The sequence below is a fragment of the Talpa occidentalis genome, unplaced genomic scaffold, assembly GCF_014898055.3.
Source record: "Talpa occidentalis isolate TD23 unplaced genomic scaffold, MPIMG_talOcc4v2.1 talOcc4.10, whole genome shotgun sequence".
NCBI lineage: Eukaryota > Metazoa > Chordata > Mammalia > Eulipotyphla > Talpidae > Talpa > Talpa occidentalis.
In genome coordinates, this window is record NW_023600993.1 from 15,190,345 (window position 1) to 15,212,494 (window position 22,150).

The 22,150-nt window shown below is 40.3% G+C and overlaps 2 protein-coding genes across 10 annotated transcripts in view; one reads left to right on the top strand and one right to left on the bottom strand.

Annotated features, from left to right (window-relative positions):
• The window catches only part of EFHB (EF-hand domain family member B), a 46,316-nt gene extending 34,044 nt beyond the window's left edge, over nucleotides 1-12,272 (bottom strand). The window contains exons 1-7 of one of the 7 annotated variants that reach the window (XM_054691567.1): nucleotides 12,102-12,141; nucleotides 10,409-10,475; nucleotides 4,410-4,807; nucleotides 3,304-3,366; nucleotides 2,366-2,509; nucleotides 1,382-1,562; nucleotides 117-227 (exon numbers count right to left, since the gene is read on the bottom strand). In XM_054691567.1, the coding sequence (XP_054547542.1) occupies nucleotides 117-227; nucleotides 1,382-1,562; nucleotides 2,366-2,509; nucleotides 3,304-3,366; nucleotides 4,410-4,807; nucleotides 10,409-10,448 (937 nt within the window). In that variant the 5' untranslated portion in view covers nucleotides 10,449-10,475; nucleotides 12,102-12,141. Of the gene's footprint in view, nucleotides 1-116; nucleotides 228-1,381; nucleotides 1,563-2,365; nucleotides 2,510-3,303; nucleotides 3,367-4,409; nucleotides 4,808-5,157; nucleotides 5,183-5,345; nucleotides 5,507-10,408; nucleotides 10,509-10,914; nucleotides 11,016-12,101 lie in introns of those variants that run through there. The other 6 variants (XM_054691518.1, XM_054691548.1, XM_037524891.2 and 3 more) reach the window with 6 other exon arrangements.
• The window catches only part of RAB5A (RAB5A, member RAS oncogene family), a 31,630-nt gene continuing 20,981 nt past the window's right edge, over nucleotides 11,502-22,150 (top strand). The window contains exons 1-2 of one of the 3 annotated variants that reach the window (XM_037524952.2): nucleotides 11,502-11,586; nucleotides 14,545-14,800. In XM_037524952.2, coding sequence (XP_037380849.1) covers nucleotides 14,638-14,800 — 163 coding nt within the window. In that variant the 5' untranslated portion in view covers nucleotides 11,502-11,586; nucleotides 14,545-14,637. Of the gene's footprint in view, nucleotides 11,587-12,365; nucleotides 12,680-14,107; nucleotides 14,274-14,544; nucleotides 14,801-22,150 lie in introns of those variants that run through there. The other 2 variants (XM_037524969.2, XM_037524961.2) reach the window with 2 other exon arrangements.

Sequence of the window (22,150 nt, forward strand, 5' to 3'; positions counted from 1 at the left end):
TACTAATCACCCATCATGTGCCAGGCACTTCACTTTATGCACATTATCTATTTTATTTCTCTGCACAAATCTGAGTCCCATACCTTCAGGCCTAATGTACACTGAAGGACACTCACCTGCAAAATAACTATTGTGAGAAACAATATACAGATCATGGCCTTCCCTTCCTTCTTTAAATACTTCTTCATAGGATTTTGGTGGATTCACCACATCTCTAGCAGAAAATTCTAGAGAAAGAATCATTGAAATCACTTTAAAGATATTTTATTTATAACATATTTATTTATAACACATTTAAATTGACTAGAACAAATGAGAAATGAGGTACACTGATTGCATAAGCTACATGGATACTCTGGGAAAACACAAAAGCAAGGTAAGTAAAGGTTTATCCTGTATTTTGAAATCTATGTAGTATTACTAACAAATCTTAAATCAAAAAAAATTATTTTTAAAAGTTATCAAGAAAGACAGGACATAGTCTAAGTGTCACTGTGTTGGTGACCCCCAATTGATCTGGCTCACTCCCTAGAATTCTGGAGAATAATCAAAATTGTATGGATTGTCCTGAGCCACATTCTAAAACTGGTTAAATTTTAAATTTTCAGAACCTCTGGACAAATTTTATTTTAATTTGCCCCAGACTTCTCAAGACAATTATTTAAGCAAATTTGAATTAGAAATCCTGATGCCCTGTGGCATAGCCATGGTGCAATTTTGGAAGCTGTAGGCAGGCGGGCACACCCTCAAATCCATTTTGATATGAATCTCCATCCTCAAAGTGGCCCAAAGTGCCAGGGAATCATTGGAATCAGGAAGCAAGCTTCTTTCTACTAATTCCAAACCTAAACTATGAAATGTTTAACAGTAGCTTTTCATGACAGGTGGTCCCCAGTGCTGTTGTGCACAGTGAATTCGCTTCATTGTTTTGCATAATGATTTATAATATAATTCCATTTAAAATTTCATTCTTCCCTTTCAATCTGTCAACATAAATTAATATATTTTCTTTCTTTTGGATTTTCTGCCAAGAACTGGGGTCAAAATAATCTTTTAAAATAATATTTCTTTTTGATATAGTAATCATTAAACAAATTAATACACATGCACATTTTAGAACATTCTTGCTATTATATATTCAAATGAGGTACACCTTGACAGTACTTTTCCATACTAAGTGGACTAATCATCGATTTCAGCTATGATCTAATTGCTGTAATGCTATGTCATATCTACATAAACAATAAATGCAATCCTATTAAAATAAAGTACTTTATCTGTTCTAAAATACATTTTTCATGTTTCAATCTTTATGCATGATACAATAAAGTTTAACTGAATATTACACTTCCTCCCCACCCCTTATTTTTTTTTTAACTACCTCTGATGACTGCTGTCCCAAATGTGGTATTGAGTATATCCAGGCCTTTCGGTAATCCTGGTGTTTGATCATGAGATTTTCCTAATGGCGCCCATCGATTACTAAAATATATTGATTCCTTTTTATCTTTAATTCTCTGTTGAAATGTTGTAATAGGTTGTGGGTTTATCAATACCTTTGCCTAAAAGAATCATACAAAGTACAAATGTAACAACAAAAAAGTATAGATTATCAATACCTTTGCCTAAAAGAATCATACAAAGTACAAATGTAACAACAAAAAACTGAAACTCCAATCATTGGGGAGAAGAGAATAAGACTGTGAGAAAACATTTCATCATCTTTGCCTTTGCTCATCTTCACATGAACTGTCAGAATTGGAACTGTGAACCTTAAACATGTCTAGACATGTATTTTCTTTTTGACATGATAATACATGTCAACAGAGAAAAAGTTTCAATGGGGTTAAATGATTTAGGAGGGGAGCTTCCAAAATACATGCCTGAAACATTCCCAGAGAGTAGAAATGGAAAACACAAGAACCAAATCATTTCCACAAAGTCTCTCCAGACATGTGGCAAGTCCTCTGACTCTACACTGTCCATTCAATCAATAACAGATAGCACTTGGATTCCACCTCCACTTCCACTCAAAGTATATGCAAGTACTCTGGAGCGCCTCTGAGCCATGATTTCTAGGTTTCTGGCCCCTCTATTCACTAACAAAACCTGACTGAATTTCTCTTCACTGTGAGAAAATAAAACGTAACTTGGCTTTTATTGTCTGAAAGGAGAAGATATCGCTTAGGGCATACACCTTTCATTTCTCTACACTCTCGTCACTGTACTTAGATTTTCTTTTCCATTTCTCAAGGTTAAAGGTAAAAGTAAAATTTGAACTGATGATTTCATTAACAACTTATTTGTGTATTTTCACTTTGGCTAGTGAGTAACATTCGGGTGGGTGGAAGAAAAGAAAAGTTACTGGTATTGAATGTGTAGATCTGAGTCCATGTGTCAAATAAGGTGGGATTTGGGGATCATTCGCTCTGCCATAAAACACTCTTTCTGCTCCAACAGGTGGATATCTGAAGTTGAAAAATTTTTTTGCCTCCGGTGGGGTCGTTAACTACAAACAGTGAAACAAGAAAATAGAATTACTAATTATAGTATTTAATATATAGAGATTGACCTGAGTCATATCCCAAGCCTGGTTAAATTTCCAATTCCCAATCAATGAACACCCTTCATTAGACCAGTGTAGTAGCACACCAGTGCAGTGTAGTGGGGAAACTGTAACCCCTAGTATTGTAACTCCCTAAAATGTACTTTGAATTGATACCAAATTTCAAAATTAAAGCAAGGGAGTATCCAGTACAGAAAACATACCAGAAATGACTATTTCCTATTGAAATAAATCAAAATCCCTGTTTTTGTTGTTGCTATTGTTGTTGTTTAAAGATTTATTTATGCATACAAGAACTGGGGTACAGGCCAGAGTTGTGGGGGTGAGAGGAGTCACGAGAGACAGAGTAGGGAACAGAACAGGCAGACTGACTGAAAATACACTGCTGAGGGGAGCAGCGGGTGAGGTAGGAGAGGTCTACTGTGCCATGTGGGTTGCTCCCTGGCCCGGGATGGCACTCGTGCTGCAGTGGCTGCGGATAGCTTCATAGGTTGTGTTTCAACCCCTTGCACCACCAGGGAGGCCCAAAATCCCTTTTGTTTTTGCAGAACTAGAAATTATAAGCCTGGAATTTTCATTTTCTTGAATGAAATCAAGAGGTGGCCTTGAAACACAGTGAAGAATCCAAATGCCCATATTAAATGTATACAGTTTTCATAAGGAAGGTTGAGACTTGTCTTACAATGTTCACATAAAAGGTAAAAATATAAACTCAAGTGCATAATGAAAATCCTCACCCTGGGAAGTTTTTCAGTCAAGCAGTTTGCAACTCTGTATCCAATAGGAATAACTTTACCAGCCTAAGGAAAAAAAAAGCAATAGATCATCACTGTCAGGGTAGAGAGAAAGGATTTTGAAGAACAGATTTTTTTTCAAATTCTGGCCTGTGTTTCTAATGCTACAGTTATTTTTAAGCACTGTAACACTACTCAGAAAAAAAGAAGCAAATGGCAAATCTAAAGCAACCCTGACTCATAAACATTAAGTGCTTCTTTGATTCTTCTTCCATTTAATCTCAAGTCTTTCTTCCATTTATCATGCATGTTAACTAAATACCCACTAGATGCCACGAACTACACAATAAGAATTCACCTCATTAACATTTCTTTCTCTGAACACCTCTCATAAATATATTTCTAAAAGAGCTTGCCTAGACCTTTTCCATTGCCATGTATGGCTCAGACTGTCTCATGTTACCAAATGTATCTCTGCCTTCTTCAACTGATACCTTTTAATTATTAAAAACTTAGAATGGCCACTACTGGATAGTCACCTACCACCAGATCAGAATAATTATAAACCTAGAAAACTCCTAAGTCACCCATCAAGACCCCTCTTTCATCAGAGACCCACAATTAAATGGCAAATTCTTAACACTATCATCTCCTAAAAGGGTTTCACTGTACTCTGTGATCTCTAATTCTGTGTTAATTTCAGGCAGTCATTTCTTTGGAATAGCCATCTAACTTTTCACCTGTTATTCATTATCTTCCACTACTTAAAGAACTAACTTCCTAATTAGTTTGAAGATTGAGGAGTGAAATGAAGGTTAACAGAGAAAGAAGGAAGCAATCAGAAAACAAAGCTGCCATCTAGGAAGGGCAGCAGAGAAATCAGAAGAAACCAGACAAGGTTAAAAGCCAAACGAGTCGAAAGGACAACGGATATCAGAATGGCAATGGATGCTCTTGCTTCTGTTTCTATTGAGTAAATCTTTCACAAAGACTGTCAATGAAATCTCTTCAGTTTGATTTCAGAAATCCAAACTAATCAGTTTATCATCTTAAAGACACGGTAATACGTAATTCCTAGGGAAAGTACTAGAAAAAAAAATAAAACTTACACTTGGCCAGCAAGGCATCCGATCAAAAAATTTCCCAGCGTATATGGATCTGATGCGATCTGGAGGCTCCACTCCCGGTTCGGTGTTTTCAGCATCCTTTTTCTCTTCAGGTTGCTGGGCAGAATGGCCCTCTGCAGGGTCTATGATCAAGCCTAATTGAGGCTCTGTGTTCTTAGTTTCATCTTCCTCCTCTGAAGGGGGTAGCCCAATGTCCACCTCCACAGGAGGCATCATCTCTTGGCTGGGCGTCATCCCAACACAAGTAGATTCTTTTTCTACCTCCTGTTCAGGTTCCATACTCAGTGGAGGCTCCTTTCCCACCGAATCCCCTAAGCCTTCAGGGGCACCAACCATAGCATCTCTCCTGCTCCCTAGAGCCTGTGGGGTGGGGTCATTAACTACAAACAGTGAAACAGGAAAATAGAATTACTAATTATAGTATTTAATAAGTGGAGATTGACCTGAGTCATATCCCAAGCCTGGTTAAATTTCCAATTCCCAATCAATGAACACCCTTCATTAGACCAATATAGTAGCACCATGCCCACACACCATGCCCAAGGGAGACTGGATTATCTTGCAGGTGAACACTCCAGACCCCCGTTGTCTAACTCCATTCTTCCTGACAACATAGCCAGAAAAGGTTTTGTTTCCCGTGAGCCTGAGACCCTGTAGACTCCTAAATTACTCCTTTCCATGAGGGTGCTAGAAATAGTCTGTCTTTTTTATCTCGTTTCAGGGTCCTCACCCAATGGAGATTGTTTCTGGTGATGGCATCCTCTCCTCGACCTTTATGCCTAACAAAAGGGCTCTCTCCCCCTGGGGAATCTTCTTTTCCGAATTCCATGCTGAGCCCCAACTCTATAGGAGATTTTTGACCCCACGATGACCCTCCTTTCTCCTAAGTCAGCCTTTTTTTTCCTGGGGAAGTCCTACCTTTGTGCTCAGTGGAGACTTTCTCTCAGACAGGTAGGGGCACCCATCTCTAAGGGAAAGGCTTTACCTGGGTCAAGGGAAGTTCCCAGTCCCTTGGGGGGCCCAAATCTTTTTGGGATCCCACTCTCACGAAACAACACATCTCCATTCGGAATCCCTGCCTATGGTTTCCAGCCTACCACTTAACTACCGGGGTTCACCGAGGGAAAGAGAAGCCGCAGGTCTGTTTACACGGTTACCTGAGAAACGGGGGCGTGGCTTGGCTTGCAATTCTTTCTCCAACTGATCACCGCCCCATTCTCTCTGCCTGCCTCCCTTATCTATCCCTCGGTTATGATTTCCTTCCACATCTTGTTTTCTCTTCCTTACTAGATTTGAAGGGCAAGAAAACTGTAAGGATATGGTCTTGAGCACTAGAGCAAATGCTCTCACCAACTACTCTTGGGTCGCCCAAACCCAAGATGGGTTCAGCCAGAGGCTTCCTGCAGGTCAATGGCCTATTAATTTTACAGATTAGAAAATACATAACACACTGGTGGTGACCACACATTTTAGATCCTTTCTTGTGCAAGTACATGTGCACTTCATATCGTTCTTCTGGTGCTAAAGAACTACTTTAAATTCTGTAAAGTTATTTTATTTGGCCCCTGTGGTACAGAAATATTTTAAAGTCTTTGAGAACACTTACATTTCAATAACTGTTTTATGTAACATCTAAAGTATGTTAAAGATTGAAATGTTACACAATAATGCATATTGGATTGTTATAATACTGTGGGCTAACTCAAACTAATTTTTAAACATGGGATTTTATTTAAATTGGGGTTAACCTCTGTCCGAGTTTATCAAAGTATATTTGGTGAAATATTTTTCATATTCTACACATATTAAGGATACAGAGAACATGTACCTTAGAATTCGAGTGGAATTTATAGGAATCCAGTCTTTCTAGGAACTCTATAGAAAACGTGTAAAATCCCACAAATTTTTAAGAGATGACTAGGGAAATACTATTTCACATTTGTAAAAACCATTTACCAAAATTTTCTAGTGATTAAATACTCCAGAAAGACATTTTATTTTTTTTTAGTTTATTTATTAATTTTTATTTATTTATTTATTTTTTAATAGAGGCATGCTTTATTTATTTGTTTGCTGGTTTGTTTGTTTTGTTTATACATGCACTGGGTACAGTCAGAAGCGCGGGAGGGCGAGAGAATTCACCAGAGCCAGAGCGGGGAGCAGAGCAGGCAGAAGGACCGAAGTACACTGCTGAGGGGAACAGCGGGTGGCAGGAGAGGTCTGCGCGCCCTGTGGGACCCTCCTCTGGTGGCCGGGGAGCAGCCGGGGATCGAACCGGCGCCGCAGAGGCCACGGGCAGCTTCGCAACCCAGCGCTCAACCGCTGCGCCACCGGGGAGGCCTCCAGAAAGACATTTTAAAAAAACAATAAATATATATATCCTCCACCCAATGCACTTTAAATAACTTGGTAGTATATAAATCAATATGTTCCTGTAAGGGTTCATCCAATTCTTTCAATTTACAAATATCTCTTGAACCCATATTTTGTTTTTGTTTTTTTCTTAAAGATTTATTTTTTTTTTTTATGCATGCAATAACTGGGGTACAGGCCAGAGGCATGGAGGATGAAAGAAACCACCAGAGAAAGACTGGGAAACAGAGCAGGCAGATTGACTGAATACACTGCTGAGGGAAGCAGCAGGTGAGGTCTGCTGCCCCATGTGGGTAACTCCCTGGCTGGGGATCGAACTCACGCTGGGATGGAACTTATGCTACAGTGGCTGTGTATTGCTTCATAGGTTGCGTCTTAATCCTTTGCACCACCAGGGAGGCCCTGAACTCATACTTTGTTATCAGTGCCAGAAATATAAGTCAATACCTTTCTTGTGGAATTTACATTCTAGTAGGGGTGATCGTTAAATAAACCAGTAAGTAAGATCATTTGGCATAGCGCTGAGTGTTATGAAGAAACAGAAAGCTTTGCTATGGAAGGAAGCTAGTTTAGAATTGGTGGAAGTTCCTTAGGTAGGTATCATTGGAACTGAGGCTTGCATGATACTCTACAAAGACAAAAGCTTTTTTTAAAGATTTATTTTTATTTATTTATTCATACAAAAACTGGGGTGTAGGTCAGAGGCATGGCCTACAGAGAACAGAAAGCAGAACGAGTGGATACATTGAAACACACTGCTGTGGGGGAGCAGTGGGGAGACAGGAGAGGTCTGCTGTCATAGGTGGGTTACCTCCCTGGCCAGGATTGAACTCATTACACAGTGGCTGGCTTGATAGCTTGATAGCTTGATAGCACTGAAATTTAACCCTTGCACCACCAAGGTGGCCCAGGCAAAGACAAAAGCTTTTAAAACGTGACTAGATCAAGTTTCCACAGCCTTTTGCTCATTGCCTTGCCACCGTAATTATAATTCCTTATGTAAGAGTTAAGGAATTATAAGGAGTGCCAGTTCAAAATAAATATAATCTTTCATTAACAACTGTGCAAAGATTAATTTTTCAACCATACAAGGGAGAAAAGATTTCTTGGGAGAAAAGGTAGAAGATAGACTGTGCTGTGTGTGATTGAGAGATGCAAGGTCAAGGAGATTAGTTGGATTAGTTGGATAGAGATTTGAGGGAAAAGCAAGCATTAAGGACAGTATTCAAGATCTGATGACTTTATTCAGGGCCCACTTGTAGCTACCTTGACACAGTCTATGAACTATTATACCCCATGTTTGACACTAAATATATAATTATTATTCCTCCTTAGTTATCTGGGGCTAGAGGGAAAAAAAAAACATAGTAAGCAAAGTTTTACTGTGGTACTTCATCAAAAAAAAAACCACTGGATCTAAGAAGTGTTAGCAATGGGAGTAGCAGTCTCCCAGGCAAACAACACGACTAAGCTTCAAAATATTGTGGAATGTATTCATGAAGGCCATGCATCTGAAAACAAAATTGTTAAAAAGAAATGAATGAGGAAGATCCTAGGATGATGAAATTGGAGAGTTCCTGGCAGTTTATAAATTTCAGTATTCATGAGTTATGAAGTCTTGGGTCAAATGTTCACATTTCTAAATGGAAATAAGTTCACAAATATTTTGGAAGTCTTTATTACATCCATCAAAGTTCCAAAAGGAGTGAGATAATGTGGGCCTCCCTGGTGGCCTAGGGGTTGAGTCTCAGCACTTTCACCACTATGGCCTGAGCTGGATCCCTGGACACAGCACTAACCCACATGGCGCAGCAGACCTCTCCTGTCTTGCCCACTGCTCCCCTCAGCAGTGTATCTCAGTAAATCTGCCTGTTCAGCTCCCCTCTTTGTCTCTGGTGAATCCTCTCACCTCCCGGCCCCTCCCCCCCACACCTCTGGCCTGTACCCAGTTCTACACAAAATTTAAAAAAAAAATTTAAATGATGAATAAATTATAGGGCAGGCCCTTAAGAACTTCAATGTCTAATGGGAATACAAGTCTATGGAAAAAAGTCTAGGCACTCTGACTGTAAAATGAGGCATATTTGTAGTCCCCCTGCTATGGAGTTTTGCTTTCAGCAGGTTCAGTAGCCTGTGGTCAACCCTAGTCTGAAAATATTATCAGTTAAAAATTTTGAGAAAGAATATTCACATAACTTTTGTTAAGGTGCACTGTGATGATTGTTCTAGCCTATTAATTGTTGCTAATCACTGACTGTGTCTAATTTATAAATTAAGCCGTATCATAGGTGCATACATATAGGGAAAAAATACAGTGGTTTGGTACTATCTGTGGCTTTAGGCACCCATGGAAGGTGTTGGAACATATCTTCCATGGCTAAGGGGGCACTATTGCTACTAGAATCACTACAGGGAGTAAAGCAAAGTGCTGTGAAACTGCAGGAAAAAGATAAATTCAGTAGTAGTAATCTCAGATGCTGTCCAGAGGAGTTAGGAATCTCACCCAAGGAGAGACTTGCAGAGACGGGTGGTAGGAAAATGGTGTTCCAGGAGGAAAGAACAAGGTGATCAAAGATGCCAAAATGTTAACGCACAGGCATCATCAGGAAATATAGAGTAGACTGGCATGATTAGGGTACAGACCAAGAGTCTGGCAAGAGGAAAGATAAAGGGTATAGAAAAAGAATAAATGAAACCTAGGTTGGCACTAGAATTGCTGAATCTGGGGCCCTGTTTTTGCAAGCAGAGATACCACCAAATGTTTTCCAGCAGAATAACTGGCTAAACTGTATAGATTGAAAAGCCAGGCATGTGCATTAATTCCAGTTTGTAGGAATACTACCATGGCCCAAAAAAATTGGGATTATGTCTCAGATTTGGGGATAAGAGAATTTTTGATAGAATGGATAATGGAAGAGGTGAAGATGATTTTGCAGTTTCAAGTCCAGATGACTGGGAGGCTGTTAATGCCTGTCACCAAGCAAAAGCAAGTTTGGGATGAGACAAGTTTGGATTTGGACATACTGTTGACATGCCAAAACTGATGTGACATATCCTATTTCCTGATTCTTCCAGGGATTGTCCAAGAAGTATTACCATGACTAACGTCATATTGGAAAAATCCCTTGGTGATAAAGTGCCACAGATACTATTCACATATGATAATTATGTTCTTCTGGTTAGTAACTGAGGAGTTGATCTGAAAGACTGGCTATTCAAGGGTTCAAATCATCTTCATTGCATAATGTTGACTGAGCACCAATAGGATACCTCACCCAAGTACACCTCAAAGACAATCAATATTGATGTCCTCAAAACAGGGCTATAAATGGTAAACTGCAAACTCAAAAGTAGTCCTGATCCTGAGGGAAAATCAATTTAGAATTCTATCAAAGTACAAGACGAATTTTAATTTATTTTTCTTTCAGATGCCTGGACAGTGACTACCTTGTAAGCTTTAACCAAAGTAACGCCTTATGCAGGTCTGCAGACGAGGGTAATGTTTTGGGCTTCGGTTGTGGAGCCAGCCTGCAAGTTGGAATCCAATTTCATCAAGTCCGTAGAGATTTTGGACAAATTACTCAATCTCTGAGCCTCAGATTCTGTACCTGCAAACAGGCACGCCTCATCCACCAATTCCACATCCATGACTTCAGATTTGCTCCAGGCACCGTGCTAAACAGGGGTGAGAACCACTCGGTGGAGTTACTAAAGCAGTAAGGCAGACAACAGTCAGTTTCAGCGTGACAGCCCCAGTGTAAAAACACAAATCGGACAATCCCTGCAAAGCATTCAACACAGCAATGAGCAAAGGGAAACTCATTTTAGGATTTGCCCCCCTCCACCAAAATCAAGTAAACTCTCCCTGACAGCAAGTTTTTAAGACTTCGCCTCTTGCAGACAGACAGCTTTGGGGCTGAAGAAGGTTATTCCCTTCTCTTTGGAGTAAATATCCTTTACACCCCCCACCCCACCCCCAGCCCCAGTGTCAAGTCGAGGGTCTCGAGCTGGGAAATCCTCTTTCAAGAGCCTCTACCAGCTGTCAGAATAGGGGGTGTCACCGGGTAAGGTCAGGGGGACTGTGAGCAAATATTCAGAGGAAACTTGGCCGCACCATGAAGGCTGAGCGCAACACCCCCAAGGTTTTCGGGCTAGCCCGAAGTGGGGGCGGGCGAGGAGCTGCCCGGGCTCCGGGACGCCCGGACGCCGCGAGCCCAGGACCACCGCCCAGATAACAATGGCGCCGGCGAGGGCGGGGCCCGCGCGCCTGGGGAGAGGGAGGGGGAGGGCAGTGCGTGGTCACGTGACGCGCCCCGCCCCGAACCGCGAAGCCGCCGCGACTCGGAGGGTTTTGAACTGCAGGCCTGAGCGGATGAAGCGCTGGGGCCGGCGGCGACCGGAAGTGACGGCGGGGCGTAGCCCGCGACGTGCAGCGACGTGGCGGTGAGGCCGGCGCTGGGCGGCGGAAGTGGCTCCGGCGCTGGGACTTGAGTGTTTGTGTTTTAGTTCAAGAAGGAGCCGGCGGCCGGCCTGAGGGGAGGAGGCCGGGGAGGGGAGGAGGAATTCCTCGGCACTCCAGCGCCGGCGGCGGCGGAGGAGGAGAGAGGCCGGAGGAAGGCGGAGCAGGGAGAGGCGGGGACGGAGCCCGACGGGGGCGGCACCGCGGCGCGAGCCCGGCACCGTCCAGTCTGAGGGGAGCGGCGCGAGGAGGAGACGCCGCCGCCGCCAGAGCCACAGTCTCGGCCTCGGCCTCCGAGCCCCCGCGGCCCCGCGCGCTGCGCCTCAGGTAACCGAGCTGCTCCCCCGCCGGCCAAGCGAGCCCGGGACCCGGCTGGTCCGCGCTCCCCGGCCCGCCCGCCGCCCTCCCGGCGCGGGGTCCCCCGCCCCTTCTCCCGCGCGCGCCGCCGCCTCGGGCCGCGAGCTGTCGAGTCCCGCTGCGCTCTCCGCCGGCCCTGTGACTCCTTCTCCGGGGGGCTCTGGAAATCAGGGTTCGGGCACTGACTGAGGGAGCGACGGGTGTCACCCGCTTCCCTTCTCAAGATGGCGCCGCCAAGGCGTCCTGGAGGCCGCGGTTCCGCCTCGCTCCTGGCCTGCCAGTCCTGGGGTGCGGGGCGGGCTGGGGTGGGGGGTCCTGGCCTCAGCCCGGCCTGTTTCGGGGGAGCAGGATCGGGCAGCTGGCCAGCGCGCCCGGCGAGCCCGGCTTGTTCCGCACCTATGAAGTTGGGTTGTTGCAGCTGCTCAGGTGCGCTGCTCGGGGGTTCGGGGCCTACAGCAGGTGTGAGTTTGGGCAGCTCCGCCTACCTTCGACTTCCAAAGACGGGCTCATGGAGGGAGGAGGAGGCTGGTCGAAATAGTGTCTGTTCTGCATGAGGTGGGGGACAGCAGTTCACTGAAGAACTGAGGATCACCAGGCTGTGGGGCACCCTAAGTAGGTAGAGACCATTAAACCTGTTGTGATGTCTTCCCTGGTTGTCCCCGCCCCGCGCCCCCACCCCCAAGACTTTCAGACTTTTTAACCTCTGAACGTCATAATTCACATACTTGGTTTTTTTTTTTGGTCGTCTGCTGAAGCGGTATCTGAGCGTTGTATCAGTTACCTTTCACATAACTAATAAAGAAAAATCCCATGGGTACACCACCGTATATTCAGACAGCTCAGAGTTTATTCTCAATGTAAAACCGGGACCTAGGAGCTGAGGGGAACTGTAAGCAAAATTAACAGACTGGGGCCTGGTACAAAATATTTGCGTAATGTTAACTGCAGCTGTTCATGAAATTTTTGTTAAAGAGCACCCGTAAGGACGTCAGAATAAGTTATTTTCAAAAGATTTAAAATTGCATTTTCTGCAAAATCTTTCTTTTGCAAAATGGAAGTTTCGGTGAGTTGTGCATATAAGCACTTACCCGTAATGTGTTGACTGTATAATTGAATTGTTGTTTCTTGTTTGAGAGCCTTGGGGTAACTAAAACCCAATAGCTTTAAACCTTAAAGGCAAGGCTAACTACTAACCTTGTCTTGCTGGTTTCTTTTTAATGCGAATCTGATGTTTTCCTTATTTCAATTTACTGGTTGTCAGTTTCGTAGATAAAAAGACATTTGGGAAGAGTTTAAATTGCTGTTCTGTATAATATTACCCGGACACATGGTTGGTGCATTTTCAGCCTACATGGCATTCTGTTGCTTGTTTTACCACAGACCAGTTTTCTATCTCTATGTGTTAGCATTGTATTAGATTTCTTAACGTATATTTTCTCATTCTCACAGTAGCTATGTAAATTGGGTATACCCAAAATAAAGACTTGGAAATGAAAGTATTTGTTCCGGCAGAGACTAGTAAAGTCAGGATTAGATCCCCAAATCTGGTCTGGTATGTTTCCTGAGGGCTAGAGTGGGGGAATTGGGGCTTAGTTAAATGTGGGAATTGGAGCTTTTTTTTTTTTTAAACTATTATTACAGAAGATTTTTTAAATATAAAGAAATAGGGAGAATAGTATAATGATCCCAGAACCTAGCTTCAATTCTCTTGTTGCCAATCTTGTTTTATTTATGTTCTCATTGTTAGGAAGCAACTCAGACACATCATTTCATCTATGAATGTATTACTAAAGAAAGATAAGGACTCTTCAGAGCTTGTGTTTAAATAAGGCAGAAATGATTTTATGGTCGCCAGAATATAGGCTTTTATGGGTTTATTAATGAATTTAAAGAGTGATTCTTACATACTCAGTTCATGGGAAAGGCACATTTCTTATGTGAGGTAGCTAAATTGCAGAGGTTATAGGGGGAGAATCTTCACATTTAGTATTGTTAGCATGTGATGATCTTTTTATTACAGTGGAAGAAAGCTGATTTGTGAGTAGTTTGGGAAAAATTCTTTTAAGTGTTTGCTGATTCCTTTGAGATTGAAAAGTCTCATTAGACAGTAAGACAACATAAAAGAAGTTGGCATAAAGACTAGTTTTTTTCCAAATGCATTATATAGAAAATGACATTTGTTAGCCCAAAAACTATAGAAAAGTACAAGTAAATAAAAAAACAAGCTTAGCAATATAGACAACTACTGCTAACATTGCCAGACACATACTTGAGTACATGAGAAAACAGTCTGTAGCTAATAGATACACAAACCTAGAAGCTTTAAAATTGGTTGCTCCAAAGTCTCTGTTAAGCAAAACAAAAAAAAAAGTACCATTTAATAGAATGGTACTATTTAATAGAAATCTTCTAATATAGCCAGCAGTTTTGGAGCTCTTGCTTACGTTTTAGGATCAACACTAAGAGCTTTCATCAGAATTGCTTTAACCTGAATAGTGATTCCAGAACCTGAGCTCTTGCCTCAGTTTTAAAACCCAGCTCTGTCATCGCTCTGTCACAGTAGCTATGTGACCTCAGTCAAATTATATAACCTCTCAGTGTATGTTTCCTCATTTTTTTAAGGATTGTAATAGTCCATAGGATTGTTTAGTGACTATGTGAGTACTAAAAGTAGTACCTAAAACAAAGTTAAGTCTTAAAAAAGTAAAAAGCTCTGAAAATGAAAACATGATTTCAGGCTAAAATTTCATGCCTTACATTATTTCGATATTAAAATAGTGAATTAAACCAGAGGACATTCAGTACCTAGTAGAGTTTAGAATTGCCATGCAATGACATGTTGTGGGCAAGGTTTACTTAAGTTTTTAATAGTAGATAATGCTTTGTGTTACTGGTTTGTATAATTACTTCATATTTGTTTCCTTACAGGTTTCTTTACCTCCGGAAGAAGAAAAATTGACACCTCACATCCTGGAAGTTCATTCAAAAAACTGAAATTGGGGACTTATTTCAAATTTGGACATGGCTAATCGAGGAGCAACAAGACCCAACGGGCCAAATACTGGAAATAAAATATGCCAGTTCAAACTAGTACTTCTGGGAGAGTCTGCTGTTGGCAAATCAAGCCTAGTGCTTCGTTTTGTGAAAGGCCAATTTCATGAATTTCAAGAAAGTACCATCGGGGGTGAGAAATTCTTTTTTTCCTAGTTCTTTTAATTGAATCATACTCTGGCAAAAAATATTTTGCAGTTCCAGTCATGTGATGATAAATACCTAAGTAGGTCACACAGTGGAGAAAAGAGCTGTTCAGCAAACCTCACACTTTAAAATTACCTTGATTTTGGTTACAATAATGTCTTTTCACATTTTGATATCCTAAATATCCTTAAGGTAGTTGTATAAAAGCTAAATTGCAGCTGCAAACAAGACCAGAATCAGTGTCCCAAGTAATAAGCAAATAATAAGATTTGATCTGGTATCTTTCATGATAATGCTTATAAATTTCTTTAAATTAGAATAGTTAAAATATTGAAAGTGACTAGTAAAAAGTAACTTAAAATTATAATTCTAAATAGCTGGACTGTTGTAATTACACTGACCTGTAAAATTAAATTTGAACACTACTAGGATATAAATTTAAGAGTCCTTTCAGGATGAGGGAGGGAGAAAAATGAGGGTTTAATGAAGAGGGATATGAAAATTAAATGGACCTTGGAGGAGGTTGGAGGAAAAGGAGGAGCATGAGCACTATGTACCATGGTCGTGACAGGACCAGGATGAGGGGGAAGTGAATGTCCCCAAGAAGAGAGATCTAGCAGTGTTGGGAATGTAGAAATCACAGCTGTGTAGCATTGGAGCACGCATTTAGCCTTCCTAGGGGCTTCAATTTCATCTGTCACTGAATTAGGTAGTGTCAGAGGAACCATTCATCTTTCACATTCACAGTATTTTGCAAGGGGTATGTAATTAAGTCATACTTTTTCAGGTATATAACACTATATTTTAATCTCATTTAAAAAGTCAAATATTTGAAATGCATGAGAGATGCCCTTTGGCATGTAGCAACTTAAAATTCCTTTTTCAGAAGCAAAACTAGGTGCTGTGTATTTAGTTTATGTTTATAAGAAAATACTGTTGATAATTGTGTTCTTGATTTCAGACACTTCAATAAGAAAAATTAGGGCGCTCCTTTGTGATTTTCCCCTAGTACATACAGGAAATAAACGTGGTATTTTCACTTAGGTAGACTTAGTAGTATAAAAGTAATTTTCACCCTTTTACATTTGTATGTCGTGTTGGCATTGTATCATGTAGTATTTTATGTTTTTTATAATATCAAAACTGGAGTTTATATGGAGTGTTTATTTTGAGTCAGGAATCTTGACATTTTAATAAGCAATATAATATGTATTCTTTGTAGTTCCTTTGTTAATGCATTTGTTCTTACATAGATGTGAGTTAGTAATATTTCTTCCCAAAGTTTAGCCTTCAGAAAACCGATTCATCCTAGCTAACTGACCTGCATGGTAGGATGATTTTAAAGACTACAGGCAATATCCTCTCACCTTAAACTGGTGCAGAAGTTACTCTGTTTCCACGTAAGTAGTTGTCAATGGTAGCATTTCTGAAAATACATACGCATTCTAGCTAAATACCTGAGCTAAATAGTTATGGGCAGTGTTATATACTGCCCTTTCTCCCTCCACAGTACATACTAAAAAACTGAAGTACTTATGGTAAAGAACTTAATTCCAGGGAAATTTTGCCGGAAGATCAAGACTAGAATTTTTGTTTGTTGTTATTTTGGATACTACAATCATCTTCTAAATGAAATTTTTCTAATGATATTTCAAAGTGTTTAAAAAAATTAATCCCATATCTGTACATGTATAATCTTATGTACATGCATATCTGTGATTTCCATTTAATGCCAGATTGTCTACATTTTACAAATGAATTTTGAAAAGATTTTTGTTCCTATGTGTAAGGCTTGCTTAGTATTTTCTATCTGTAAAACTGACTTCAAAAGGAATTTCTTTGTTAATAGTTGGTGGTGGATACTTTCCACTGTTGAACATGTTTCCAGGAGGTCTAACAGTCATGATGGCACCTATGAGCAGTTTTGTTTTTGAGATATAATTGACATAAAACATTGTGTAAGTTTAAGGTGAAAGTATTGATAAGCTACTATAATATAGTAAGCCCTGTGCTTTTATGCTCTTGCAACAGCTCTTCACCATTAGGCGCTGATACTAGAATCTAAGCGTTAGTCTAGGTTTCTGAGCTGACACCAAAGGCGCCTAACTGTTAAGTTACATGTATTTTTGTTTTGGCTGATGTGTGATGTTATTTTACAGATAAACCTGGTCAACTACTTTGCATTGTTTTCCCTTTTTTACTTGATTTTTATTTAGTCATGTGAATTATGGTAAAGAGCTCACTTAAATTTCCACTGACATAACTGTGTTTTAAAGTGGAAATCCAACTGTTTTTTTAGTTTGTGTTTTTCCTAAACATAATAGCTAAATTTAAGAATCCAGGTTAGGGGTTGCGATTGTATGGGGAATATAAAAAATAAAATTTAAATAAAATGTGAAAAAAAAAAAAGAATTCAGGTTATCTCCATACCCCTTGCCTCTTGCATTCCTAGGTGACTATCAATACTAGGTGACTATCAATAGGTGGTATGGGATTAGCACTTTGAGGAGTTCTAGATTATTTATAGGGGTTTAATGCCTGGGTTATATTTGTGCTGCTGCTCTTTTGCTTAAACTAGCCAAGAAGGTTAGCAAGAAACATTGGGCATAGGGTTGTTCTCTTTGTTTACTTCTGGTGTTTCGTAACTCTTCAGTAGGTACTTTTTTCGATCAGAGGACTGGCCATCTTAAACTTAAGTACCTATAATCCTTGTTTAATTTTGAAAGAAAAATGCATGATACTAGTTTAATTTTGCATATGTAATCACCAAAGAAATGCCTTAATGGTTAAAGTTTAAGTGACAGAACTGTAGGTGAGAATATTAACATTACTCTTGCTGTTAGAATAATTTTTAAACTGTAGACTGATTTTTGTAAGATTTTTAAAAACATTGACCCAACTACTCCAGGTTGAGAACAAGATTTAGGAACCCCCTTCCTATGAATCTGTCAGCCACTAGGTCTCTTTAGGAGATCATGGCCCTTTTTATATACCATCAAGGATACTCTGCCTTATCTCTAATAAGGGAGTTTGAGTAGCCATTGTTTTTCAGTGCTACTTCTCTGTATTGCCACAAGTATTACATATTTTTTTAAAGATTTATTTATTTATGCATACAAGAGCTTGGGGTGCAGGCTAGAGGTGCAGGGGTGAGAGGATTCACCAGAGACCCGAGTGGGGAGCAGAATAGGCAGACTGACTGAAACACATTGCTGAGGTGAGACAGGAGAGGTCTGCTGTGCCATGTGGGTCACCTTCCTGGCCAGGGATCGAACTAGTGCTACAGTGGCTGCCGACAGCTTCTTAGTACTGCAGCTTAACCCCTTGCGCCCCAGGGAGATCCATCAAATATTATATTACTTAAAGAAATGAAGGTCTTTTAAAAACTGTTTTCATTATGCTTCTACATTTACTATCCATCCAGTTCTCTCTAAGAAGTAAAAGATTTTGTTTTTGTACTCAAGAATAACCTCTAATTGGGGGTAAATTTAAGAAGAGAAAGACTGGTTTCATAATTATTATTAATACTGTTAATACAGTATTTTACCTATCAATTGATGACAGGTCTTTCTCAAGAATAAAGCATTGCTAAGAAAGTGGGCTCTATCTACACTGTTTGATTTTCAGTTCTGCCTCCAGCACACAACAGCTACATGTCTTTGGGAAAGTCAGACTCAATTTTATTTTCCTCTTCCTCCTTTTATTTTCCTCTTATTTTCCTCTTAAATGAAAGTAGTAGCAGTCAACTTAAAAGGTTTTCTTATTACTACTAAATGAAAGGACATATAAATTTCTTTGTACGGTGCCTAACACACAGTAAAGTGCTTATCGTTAGCCATTACCATTGTTATCTCTACCATTACTCTTTTGCTGAGTGATTTTTTTTTTTTAAAGATTGATTTATTTATTTATTTATACAAGCACTGGGTACAGTCAGAAGCGCGGGAGGGCGAGAGAATTCACCAGAGGCAGAGCGGGGAGCAGAGCAGGCAGAAGGACCGAAGTGCACTGCTGAGGGGAGCAGCAGGTGGCAGGAGAGGTCTGCACGCCATGCGGGACCCTCCTCTGGTGGCCGGGGAGCAGCCGGGGATCGAACCGGCACTGCAGAGGCTGTGGGCAGCTTCGCAACCCAGCGCTCAACCGCTGCGCCACCAGGGAGGCCCGCTGAGTGATTTTTTTAATCACCTTGATATTTTTGTTACCATGACATGGATTCGTGTCATGATTTGGACTCATAACTCTTCCGCTAGTACATAGCATTTGATTTGGAAATTTTGAGGACCTGTAAATGTTAAGGAACTTTAGGGTCCTATTTTCTTCTCTTCAAGGTATTTCTCATTAAAAATTAAGGAACAGGTAAGATAGAAATACAAATGCTTACTAAATTTGAGCCTTCCTGGGCCTCCCTGATGGCACAAGGGGTTAAGTCGCAGCACTATGAAGCTATCCACAGCCACTGCAGCCAGCCCAAGTTCCATCCCTGCAGGCCAGGGAGCAGAAGCAGCAGACCTCTCCTGTCTCTCCCACTGCACCCCGCAGCGGTGTGTTTCAATCCACCTGTTCTGTTTCCCCACTCTGTCTCTGGTGAATCCTCACCTCCCTCCACCCCCTGCACCTCTCGTCTGTACCCCAGTTCTTGCATGCACAAATAAATCTTTAAAAAAATTAAATTTGAGCTTTCCTAAAAGCAAAGTTTTGCACATTCATTCAAGTAAATAGCATGGGCATTTGCAATTAAATTTCTTAAAACTGTGTCAGGTAAATTTTTACTAATCCATCTATTGGTTTTCACAAATGTGAGGGTGGTCATGCATATTATATTACCTGCATGTCCCCCAGATCAGCTGAGTTATTTTTTAAAGTTTTCTCAGAGAGAAATTACAGTTAAGTAGAATACAACTTGTATGCAGATATTAAAGTTGCTTCCTAAACTGAAGGGAGAAAAACAACAAGAAAATGTAAATCTTTGCAGCTCATGTTTTTCCCTGTAGTGGTAAGCTTTCTACTCTTGACCTTCATTTGCTAGCCTCCAGAAAGATATGTTTGTATAATTGTAATCTGTGCATTTACTTGCCATTATTATTATTTTTTTTTTTAAGATTTATTTGTGCATATAAGAGCTAGGGTGCAAGCCAACTTGGAGGGGGGGCAGTGAGAGGGGAGATTGGAAGATTCACCAGAGACAGAGTGGGGAGCAGAACAGGCAGATCTACTAAAGTACACAGTTGAGGGGAGCAAGGGGTGATACTGGGGAGGTGTGCTGAGCCCTGTGGGTCACCTCCATCGACGGGGATCGAACTCACTTGTGCTGCAGAGGCTGCGGATTGCTTCATAGTGCGGTGCTTAGCCCCTTGAGCCCTCAGGGAGACCCATGAATGTGATTTTTTTTTAACTGCCTTAATTCATTGATGCACTGAAATTTTCAAAGCTGTTTGCTAGAATGATTTTGCTGATTAGCTCTAACCTACTGTGAACTGCCTCTGATTTACTAATTTGTTGTTTTTATTCTTTTGTATACTAGGAAATAAATTATTAATCTTATCTGAAGTTCATTTATTCAGTAGGTTTATTTAACAGTGTACTAAGCACTAGAAATCAAAAAAGACCCTGTGGTTTAGTGTGGGAAACAGTAAACATAATCTGGGACTGTACATATTAAATTAAGCCTGAATTGCCAACTGATTTTATTTTATATATATCGCCATATAGAATATGCATAAAAAGTTAATGTACTCTTAGTTACATACTGAACAAGTCTAAGTTTTATAAGCTTTTATGCAGGGACTTTGTGATAAATTTTTTGCTGTATGCAGTCCATTTTTGCTACCTTACTGTTCTTACTTATGGGTTTTGGATATTTGATGTTTTCATCGACAAAGTAAGAGGTACAAAATACATTTGGTTTTGAATAATAGCTGGGAGGTATGGTAGGATGGGAAGCTTTTTTTAAAAAAAAGTCCTCCTAATGGTAAAATTGTGACTTGATAAAAATACATGAAACCAGGAAACTTTTTTTTGAAAGTGTTTCTTTTCCTCATTTGGGTTTACACCAATTGCATTATATGCAATTTTGCATATAATGCATGTTGAATTATTTATCATAGGTTAACATCATTTGAAGTCATCATTGAGAGCCTTTTCTCAACCTGTCTCTTGTTGGAACAGAATAGAGACATTTAAGAATGAGAAAAGCAACATGGGATAATTTGAGGTTATTGGCTATCTTGATCTAAACATCAACTCTGGACCCAAAAAAATTTAATAAGTTCCTTTAGATGAGAATGAGTTCTTGAAGTTGTGTCTTGGATTTTGAAAATAATTCTTAGTGCTTTATAAGGATATTCAAAATAAATGTTGATAAACAGCATTCATCCTCTCTTCAAGGCAGTAGGTGAGGAAGGGAGAAGCAAAGTGAGGAACCAGCCATTCATGGTTTTTCTGCCTTTTTCCACAATTGATACAGCAGATACTGTTCGGTCTCAAAAAGGGTAGCCTGATGTGGGACTCTTGCACTGTGTAATTATCAGACACCTTCAGCATTTCTCCACCAAAATAAATTTTCTTTGCATAAAACTCAAGCCAAAATGTGTTCCACTCAGTTGATACCAACTCTTTTTGAAGTGTAACTCAATATTTCTTGGACCTAAGTTACTTTAGTATTAGAAAGCTTAAATTTAGAGAACACTACCTTTCATTGACTGCATTCGTTAGTAGTTATAAACTTTAGAGAAATGGGACTTCTGTGAAATAAAGGCTAATTGCAAGATCGGTGATAAGATAATTTTTAAATAGTTACATGTTATATGGTGCAGTCACAGAACTTTACAGCATTTTGACACATCTCATTTGGACCTTACCATGGTATAATCAGTAAATACAGGTTTTATGGATTAGGAAATGGAAGCAAGAACAGGGATGTACTTGAGGTTTTGCAACTAAATGGCAATTTAGATTAAAGATGGTGTTTTTTCAACGCCATTTGTGTTTCTGGAATCATGTATGTATGTGTGTGATTTTTTTTTTCTTCTGTTTTCCTAAATTGTCTGCTTAAGGAACTATCAGACTGGAAAATCTGGTTCAGAGTTAGGAAATGTTTGTGGGACATAACATTGTCATTAAATATGTGGTATTTGGCAGATATGGACCCTTGTATCATTTTACAAGGGAAAGAATGTGAAAATATTTTGAAATAAATTTAAACCATTCAGGGCCTCCCCGGTGGCGCAGCGATTGAGCGCTGGGTTGCAAAGCTGCCAGCAGCCTTGCAGCGCTGGTTCGATCCCCGGCTGCTCCCGGCCACCGGGCGTGGCACGCAGACCTCTCCTGCCGCCTGCTG